This window comes from Ornithodoros turicata, chromosome 1, assembly GCF_037126465.1.
Source record: "Ornithodoros turicata isolate Travis chromosome 1, ASM3712646v1, whole genome shotgun sequence".
NCBI lineage: Eukaryota > Metazoa > Arthropoda > Arachnida > Ixodida > Argasidae > Ornithodoros > Ornithodoros turicata.
The window spans coordinates 163,419,862-163,429,600 of NC_088201.1; the positions used below are offsets into that span (position 1 = coordinate 163,419,862).

At 46.6% G+C, this 9,739-nt stretch overlaps 1 protein-coding gene across 1 annotated transcript; it reads left to right on the forward strand.

Moving 5' to 3' along the window:
- Positions 1–5,306: 5,306 nt before the first annotated feature.
- Positions 5,307–9,280, forward strand: LOC135378732 (PI-actitoxin-Aeq3b-like). Its single transcript, XM_064611818.1, has 3 exons — positions 5,307–5,484; positions 6,489–6,677; positions 9,176–9,280. The coding sequence occupies exons 1-3, from the start codon at positions 5,439–5,441 to the stop codon at positions 9,187–9,189; spliced, it is 249 nt and encodes an 82-aa protein (XP_064467888.1). The 5' UTR covers positions 5,307–5,438; the 3' UTR covers positions 9,190–9,280.
- Positions 9,281–9,739: the final 459 nt, after the last annotated feature.

A 9,739-nucleotide genomic window follows, 5' to 3' on the forward strand; every position in this document is an offset into this window, starting at 1 on the left:
TGCGCATACGTTGACTGCCTGCGTACTGCTGACGATGGCCCGATAAGGCCGAAACAGCTGTCCAGTATTGGCGTGGCGACGTTTGAGCACTTACAAACGTATGCCATGCGTGCAGCCAAAGAGCTCTGGCTATTTTTTTCACAATATACTCCACTGGCTTTGCACTGGGCTTTAAGTGGTGAGCTAGCTCACACTGACGGAAGGAATCACGTGCTACGTAACCTTCTGTCGACATCTGCGCAAACTTTGACTGCCTGCGTACTGCTGAGGATGGCCTAATATGGCCGAAACAGTTGTCTGGTACTGGCACGGCGACGTTTGAGTATTTACGAAACATTTGCTATACGTGCAGCCAAAGAGCTCCAGCAAATGTTTTCTGCAAATTATATATATACAGGGTGCCCCAGAAAACGTGTAATTGAATTTTAATAAAAGGACTCTGCCACATTGAGTCATGCGGTCAACGGCATTTGTTCTTACTATGTTTTTGCCACCTCCAGATGTGCATGCCATGTAACCTAAGTTTAATCATGTAAATTTTTGCGAACTGAACTCGGAAATTTGCCAAGTAAAGGTCACTTTTATACACCACCAATGTGAAATCGTGCCGAATTCCCGCTTTCAACGTAGACACCGAAAACTACAAAGAACTACACGGTCCAGACGCCAAACAACGCCGTCTCGATGGGATGGTGGCATGGGACTCAGGAAGTTCTTGCCTCTCAACTCAGCAATAGACAAGTTTTGCTTGCTCCCCAGTGGGCAACTTGGCCTCTACTCCCCATCACGAAGGTAACCGAGTGCGTTGAGGTAACGTTCAAGTTGACGCGGACAGAGAAGGGGCGAAATAGGTGAGGAAGTGTTTCTCTGGACGTGCGTACTTCGCTCGCATTTAGTAGCCGGTGAAACACCAGTTTTATTCGGCTCCCGTCTGGAGATCACGTGGACTATTCGACGGCCAATTTTACAGCGACAGCTTTTCAGGGCTCAATTTCGTGAAGATCCTGCCCGTACGTCGCATCGCCGAAACTGCTGGCGCGAAATAAAGCGAAGGAAGGGGAAAAAGGCGGGTGATGCGGATTGGTCGTTTCGGAGAGTCACGTCGGCTGCGACCACTGATCTCGATTGTGAAAGGCTGGATCGCGGATAGGGAGCGCGAGCGTGCGGCAACCGGCCGCCATCTTACTGTACCCAAAACAGTCGCCGCAGCGATCATGGCAACTTCTTGCAATTACGGTCGTATCAACCGTACCGGGAAGGATACACGGCCTAAATTTCTACAGGTGAGTCATTCTTTATCAAGGAATAAATAGGCGTCCATTCTGTACATTTATTTGACAATTATGAAGTTTTTTTTTGCCCAAAACCAGCACTGGATGCAAGTTGTTTGGATGCAAGCAGATGGCTCTTCCGAGGTTCAATCGAACACACGTGCATATTGCCCGGCGGTAAATGGAGTTTGAGTGCAAAATATGGTAGAGAGAACATGTTACACTACACTGGTAGCGTTGTCATCAATATACGTGCGAGCACTCGAGCGCTTTTCTGCATGCATTGGTAGCACGGTACCCGGTGTTCTCTACCAGTGGCGTAGCCATGGGGGGAGTAGGGGGGGGGGGCTCGAGCGCCCCTACCTGCCACAGACCGACCCACACAAATCGTGCAAATCCGACAACATATATATAACATAATATATGGGGGGGGGGGACCAGTGTGACGATCGCGAAAGTTCTTGCAGTTCATGGCGTCTATCTAAGAAGCACTCTTGAATAGTTTGCAAAGTATGAGCTTTTCAAAATACTCCCAATCTCGTGACACCACCGCATTGGTCATGACAGCCTATACATGTAATCGTACTGTGAACGTCTAAATCAACTATTTTCGTTCCTTTTTTTAATCCTCAGTTTGCAGTGTGCACAAGTACGTGTGTGTTGTCGACACAGGATCAGCGGGGGGGGGGGGGGAGTTTTTGTATCGAGCCCCCCTACCTTGGAGGTCTGGCTATGCCACTGTTCTCTACGGAAGCAAGTGCACAGTCATTTCTTTGAATTACCTTCGCGCATAAGTTCAGTATTACGTCGTATAATGAGACCAAGATTGTCACCCTTTTTCATGTATTGGTATTGTTTTGTGCCTTGGTTTGATTTGTGACAAATAATCCTACGTAACAGTGGTGTGGTGCGACTTGGATAGCGCCTTTGTGTCTGAGCTATGTCGTCAACTTGTTGCGATAATAATAATTTGTAGCGTGCGTGTTATTTGTAGCAGTTTTTAAGGCAAAAGTGGTCTCAATGCAGGTTTCCTCATGGGGCTACCCAGAGCATCGTCTGTGCAGTGTGATGCGATCGAGTTTACAGATAAGTATCATGTTCCCCGTCCACGGGTTTCTACTTTACGGGAAGGAACCACCTCAGCGCATGCACTGTAGTTAGCCACTCTCAATTTTGCACATTTGAATGTTCACATCATGAAACACATCTTACACCTTACACACCTTAGGCTCCTTCACCCGGCATTATTGTTTGGTGATGAAGCTATAATTCTTTTGAGAAGCGTTTTTAAAGTTTTAAATTTTTAAAAGATATCGCGATTGTAAACCCTGTTTTAAACTGATGTTTTAAACATTTGTTCAATGCATTTATTAAACAATATATTTATTTTTAACTACTTGCATCCTAGCCAATGTTCTGACGTATTATGACCTTTGTTGTCGATGCACCATAAAAATTGGAATAATCATAATCAATACAGGTTCTTTCATAGCTGCCTCGACATACACAAGAAATGGGTGCAGATCCCGTGCAGTGCCCACAAACTTTGCTTACCACAGCACCTCCAAAAAGTAAAAGCATATGTGTCATGGGATTTTTAAAGGTATTCATAATATATAATACCTTGTGTTAACCGTTGTAGATCTAACCCGCCTCTACAGTACACTCTCAGAAATTAAAACGTGTCAGGGAACTGTGATCATTGTTTCAGTTAATAGCCATGCACATATGCTATAAGAAGAACATTATTTCTTGAGAATGGATTTCTCTGGCTAGTGATGTTGTTTACATCTACTGTTGATCACATTCATTTATCACATATTATATTCTTATATATTATTATTATATTATTCTTATTCTTATATATATATTATTATATTATCACATATTTCATCACATTCAATTGAAAGTTCGGCATATATGAGAAAAAAAAAAGAGGGCATTTGCTATTCATTGTTCATTCCAACCTAAAATTGAGTACTACAAATTTAGAGAGTGTACCTGCAGATTGTCATTCCTGAAATACATATTGTCATTGCAGGGAGGTCAAAAACAATAAACGTAGTCTTTTGTGACCTCCCTGCATGTTCATTGTATCTTGAAACGCGTAAGTGCAAGAAATAAATGTTGAACTTGAAAGATGTATATTTACATATCATCACTGATCTTCTTTAGAAAGGCAAATCGTGTTACACTGTTTTGTTTACGTTTGACATGATTCAGTTGATATCATTTCACAGACAGGGTACACAGGGCCAAAATCACAACAGTTTCAAGCTCCAAATCGTCCTGTTGAAATTTGCAGACCATACGTGTGTAGCGCAAGAGAGCCCTCGCACATCAAAATGTAAGATGGGAGTAACAGTTAATGCAAAGTGGTTCCTATGAGAGACTTCGACGCTGAAGAAAACTGTGCGAACTGCGGAAGGTGTCATGGAAGATCTTCAGAAACCATGTCTGGTCTCACGGCGGTGCTACGACGCTCCCTTTTAGATGACGATGATAATGATTGGAGTTTCAGATGTGCAGCTGCATTTTTTTGGAACGTGCTCCACATAACAAGCATGACAAAGTCAGCACTGGATAGCAGGCCCCCGTCCCTAAGCAGCTTTGCTCACACTGCAGTTCCATTCAGCAAAAGCATGTCAGTACGCCAGAAGGACATTCAATCTGGCTCAACCGCGCCGGCAAATAATCAGAACAAATGAAGGAAGAATCAAACAAAAATAGAAGAGCTGTACTTCAAAAAGAGATAAGACTTGTGTCTCAAGGAGGTGTTACCACTTTCTAAGTAACTTGAATAAGGTTACATATCACTACCTGGTTAACTGTCCTAACGAGCGTGATCTAATTGCGTGAATTAATTATTTGGGCTGCTTCGGTGTCCATATTTGCGAGGCATTACGTCGAAAACACCACTGTAGTTCACTAAAAGATTCCTTCTCCGGTGATGGTTGATATAAATCATACTAAACGCATTCACCTAGCTAAAACAACGGCTGTGATTCTACGGAACGATCTCTTTCTGCCATGCGAGTACATCTTTTGCGGGACCATTCTTTCTGGGACAATTTTTGTCCAGAACGCAGCACGGGAGATTATATACATGGTTGTTGTTAATCTCACATCGTTTCTTATTGAAATGTTGGCTGTGAAACGTGCTGTAGCACAATCCCAGGCGCTGCACTGCAGTGACGGTCTAAGTTTCGGAATACAAAACATAACGTAATTAGGAATCGAACGGCAGGACACCTGTGAAACTCTGTTAGGATACATCAGTGTACTGGCACCTTACGAAATTGTGTGATGACAAACAACGATCTACGCTTGCAGCGCAATAAATACTCGCAATCTCTGTTGCCTCCCATTGTTTTCTATTGGCTCACACATCGCTTTAGGGCCCACCAATATGGCGGCCCGATTGCGTGCCTCTCCCCCACGAGCCCCTCTCCCATGCGCGATCCAGCCTTTATACATAGAGATCAGTGGCTGCGACGCTGGCGTCACGTGCGCAAGAGGAAAAGTGCACGTTCACATGTCAGCGCATGTGAAGAGTTCCGCGGCGCGTGTACCGGCTTCCCGTCGCCCGAAGCAGCAGTGGAGACGGTACCGAACAGCGACATCATGGGCCGTCCTAGGGAGTACATGTACCGAAGAAGATCTTGCTGCGAACCACAATCAACAGAGCGAACCATGCACTAGAGACAAGCGTGGTCCAATAAACAGCCCTGTCGTTGTTGTTGATTTCATACCACTATAACTTGTATCATATCTGTTTAGTCTTTTGTCGTTTTCCTGGCAAACTGTCAAGGTCAGATCTCCCAGCCACTCGTGACAGGCTATACCTGGAACGCGCTCCCTGATATAGCGGTGCTTCAAGTGCGCCGGAAAATTGTATGAATATTGTTTCGTTTCTTCGTAATTGATTTCGTCAGCCACTGTGTGTTGGCCAAAAATTTGGAACATGTGCATCAAAACTACGTTCCTATTGTTGCTTATCACGACTACACGGACGGCGACACTTGAAAGCACATAACACTGATATGAGCGAACGATGAAATGAGACGCACACATATATGAGAATCTCAGGTATCCCGTAGTGACAGACCGATCGTCGTTCTCTGAAACTACACTCCCTATCACGGACATCTCCGCAAGACTCCTGCCATGAAGGCTATCCTGGTGATCGCTCTGATCCTTTGCCTCGCTGCAGGTATGTCCATGCCGAGCTTTACGTGCTGTCCCCGTGCACTTCTCTGATTCTAGTTGTCTAATATGACAGCGTTGATGACGATAATGTCATGCGTTCGGTCCATGACTGTGGGCGTTGACTGCGCAGGCGTAGTATGTGGTACAGTAGAACAGCACAGGCGGCACCGACTGTGTTGACTGGTTTTTTTCCTGGTGTTTTGCTCAGACCTTGTAATGCGACTGTCAGCATAGTTCCCTACGAAGTCAGCAGAGACGCACTACATCGACGAACATGGTGCCTCATCGGAAGGCAGGTCACCCGGGAATAGAACGCCATGGCCAACACAATAACCGCAGTACGGAACAAACGTCGATAAGCGCGGTACCCGGACCAAAGCATTTTAGTGTGAAAGATGAGTGCAAATTTCCCATAGTTTACACAAACGCATAACAAGTAAAGCCAATTATGGAAATCTCTTATAATCTCTTAGTTTCTCATATTGTGAAACTGGCAGCATGGAAAGCATTGGCCACGCAAAAATGTTATGAGGGAGTTTTACTGCATCGTACGCTGACGCTCTTTGCGTACGTCAGGGATAGCGTGCTGATTCTGCGCACGCGCAAAACCTAAAGAGGGCTTCGCGCATTGCGCAGAACCACAGCTCAATCCCTTACATATGCAAAGGCCATAGCGTATACGATGAACTACAATCGACTACTGTTACTGACATCCCTCGTGCGAAGTCAGACAAGTAAAGGTTACTAGCGTGTCGCTGTTTTTTGCTTTAACGTCGGTACTCTGTCGTTCTGCTTCAATATTCATGCAGCTGCCTGCAAATCAATGCAATTGCAAGAATAAGAGTTTTACAAATTTCTCAAATAGCGAAGATACACAGCGCGCTTCTCAAATGTGTGAAGAAAGGGCGCACATCCTTTCTTGCGCTTCTCTACTCTACTCTCCCCACGGTGCTTGGTGTGCCGAACGACGATTTCTCCCAGTGTAACAATCGCTCTCAATCTGCCCAGAATCATACGCGTCAATTCTACAACGGCAAGCCTGCCTGCTTCCACCAGAACCTGGACGGTGTATGGCTTACATCCCAAGGTTCCACTACAGTCGGGCTGCTGGCACTTGCCGAGAGTTCATATACGGTGGTTGTGGTGGCAACACAAACAACTTCAGGTCGTTCAACGAGTGTATCGCTGCCTGTTCGAGTGAGTACTGCACCTGCCACCGATCGTGAATGACAATCATGACGTATTCAGCGCACATATAACATGGAGCGAAAGAGACAGAGCCCAGCGTTGCCCCCGGCTGTCTAAGTCATTCTTATATTTGCACTGACGACGCCATGATTCATAGACACCAACTACCCCGGTTCTCGGCATTGCGTCAGAGGCATATCGGAATGGAACAAGACACAAATGGAGATAATTTCATTTTCATTTTCATTCATTTCATTTACTAAACTTGAATTGCATAAAACGCGCTGCAAAGTGTGAATTGAAGTGAACTGAAACGATTGCGGCCAGCTGGTGAACGTTCATAGTGCAGAACAAACCTTGAGGAACACCCGGGAATGACCAGACGATACAAAGCGCTCAAAACCTGCAATGAATATTTAATGAGGACACCAAGAAAACTCACAAAGTTGCGCATCGCCCTCGGAAGGCATGTTGAGGGATTGCTGAGTCCTTCGTTGTCGTCTCGTCATTCCCCGGCTGTGTTCCTCAAGCTTTATTATGCACTATGAAGACTCCAATGAGCAAGGCAACGGGAATGAATTGTAGGTGACGATGATAGGGGTAGTCGTACTTAGAGCGCTACAAAGGGACGGCCATGCACGAAAGCCAGAGCCCGGCCCGGCCCGCTGCCGAAATATGGCCTCAAAGCCGCTTTGACTGCGGGCTCGGGCCGGGCTTGGGTTCAGTCCGAGTGTTCTCGGGTCGCAGTCGGGCCGAGCTTTTGTGAGTCAGTCTTTCACATTATATAATACTCAACATACGTTTTGAAAACAAAGAAAGCATGGAGCTGGGTGCTCCCGCCGTCTTTCTTCTAAAACGCTACAACATAGACGTCAACTTATTCTCGACTTCGCCACGCTGTGGATCTCGCCTGCGTCATGCACCCTGGACTAGAGCACTGCATTTGCTCGTGCATACCCGAAAACCCGAGCCCGGCCAGGCCCGGCCCGTGGGCCGGACCGTGCCGGGTAAAGCTTCTTCTTTGTGGGCTTGACCTGGGCTCGGGTTTCATCATTATGGGCCGGCCCGTACATAGCCGGGCTTATGTCGGTCTCGAGCCTGTGCTACCACTGTGTTAGATAGCCACGGCCTTTTTACGCTTTTACAGCCTGATACACTGGGCCGGGTATCCTACCAATTTCTGGGGCTCGAACAGGGCTTGGGCCGAGAAACTCGGGATCCTCCGGGCTTGGGCCGGGCTCGGGCGGGTAAATCAAGGAAAGGCCGGGTTCGGACCGGGCCTGGGCCTAAAAATGCGGCTAGTCGGTGGACAGGCGCGTTAGACTCGGCGCCCGCGTGTTGCTACAAGTACAAACCGCATCAAAAGCTGCGCTTGCGCGTTCCAAGTATGTGCAGTTTCCGCTGTTTGGTGTGTACAGTGTCCGCCCCATTGCAACTGCGATGCTGCCTCGGCCGGACTTACGGCGTCCGGGTCGGGATCCGGTCGGATAAGCCTCCGTGGCGTCGGGTACGGGCCGGGTCGGACCGATAGATTGAGGCCCGTGCAGTGCTTTAGTCGTATTTAAACTAATTGCTCGAAGTAATTTGCGGTGCTGGTTTGGGAAGTCCGGAGCACGCTTCCCATCTCCATTGCCCGCGCTATCGAATTTTCTGGACCACGCTGCCTCTGTCGCACGGCCAGTCTTAGTGTAGCGCCACCAAGCGTGTAGCGTAGCAACTTCTCAAACGGCATTCGATGCAATGCTCTTTGTTAAGATGAATAGCGAAAGGGGAACGTGCGAGTAATTTGAAACAAATGTGAGCAATTAAATGATATTTTAGCTCCGTATTAGCGCCGCGAAGCAACTGTGGCTATGAGCGGCGTACAAACTTGGACAGATGGAGAGAGGACAGCAGGAAGGAGTAGGGGGGGCTAATGCGCGTCATGGGCCGACTTCAAAGGAACTGTGTCGAATTCACCTGGAACGCATTCGGAAAGTCCAGGGAAGACCTCAGACAGCACAATCCGTCTAAGGATTCAAATGCACCACCTCCAAGTCTTCAGCTTGGGTACCACCTTGGCTACCACCAACGATGGGGACGCCTTGCCCCTCCCTGCTATGCCGCCACTACAATTAGACGTGGGAACCAAGAATTGATGAGTGGCTAAAGTTCAGTACCACGTGGGTCACACAACTTTTTGAATCCACTGAAAAAATTCTACTAAGAATGCCACTTAGCAAAGACCGTCTTCAACCCCTTTGCATGTAGTCGAAGAAAATATCACGCTACCTAAATATGAAGCAGAAATATTTACATCCTGCTGAACCATTATATAACAAGAATCCAACGATCAGCTAGCACAGTAACAAATACGACACCCCAGTGTTCCGCAAACGTTTCTCCCAAGCTGTACTGCAACTTCCTAATGTCTGCAGCATCTCATACCGGCTGCGCATATCAGTTGTCATGTAACGTACGTCAATTTGCACCGATGTAAACGTGCTGATTCTTCTTTCCTCTTTCAGGCACCAGAGGTTGAAGCGACAAACCCTCGTTTGTCAACCGAAGTTGGCAGGATTGCTGCTTTTTGAGACGCAATAAACGAGTGACACCTCAATCCATCCCCTTTAGGACAATGTTGTATGTAACTCAGTGTACCGGTGCATACATTTTAGTCTACTGCTTTGGATATCAGTCGACATGTGAATAAAGTTTCCATTGGAATCTCAGTTGTGGTGCCTTTTCTCAACTGACTTTTTTTTTTTGGGGGGGGGGGGGTGCATAAGAACTTAGTTTTCCTGTTGATGGCGGAGGCTTTATATGGGCAATGGAATGGCATTTAGGGAATGACCTGGTATAACCCGATAATCGGGGAATGTTGAAAGTGAGCCAGGTACGGTCAACGCAAGTGACAAAAAGATTTAAAGAACACCGAAACTACGGTTTATTATCGTAGAAGCTTTCATGCAGAGGATTGCATTCCATTAGGTGCAAAATTTATTTATTGTTCATTTATTTAGAATTTGTATTGAATTTGTAAAATTTATAATTATGGTAAGTATCTTCGTACCCGATGAAATACAGTCCAC

Excerpts from the sequence above, each read along its gene's own strand:
- LOC135378732 (XM_064611818.1), top strand. The coding sequence starts at position 5,439 with ATGAAGGCTATCCTGGTGATCGCTCTGATCCTTTGCCTCGCTGCAG. Across the intron at positions 5,485-6,488 it reads GATCCTTTGCCTCGCTGCAG|AATCATACGCGTCAATTCTA; the intron begins GTATGTCCATGC and ends CAATCTGCCCAG.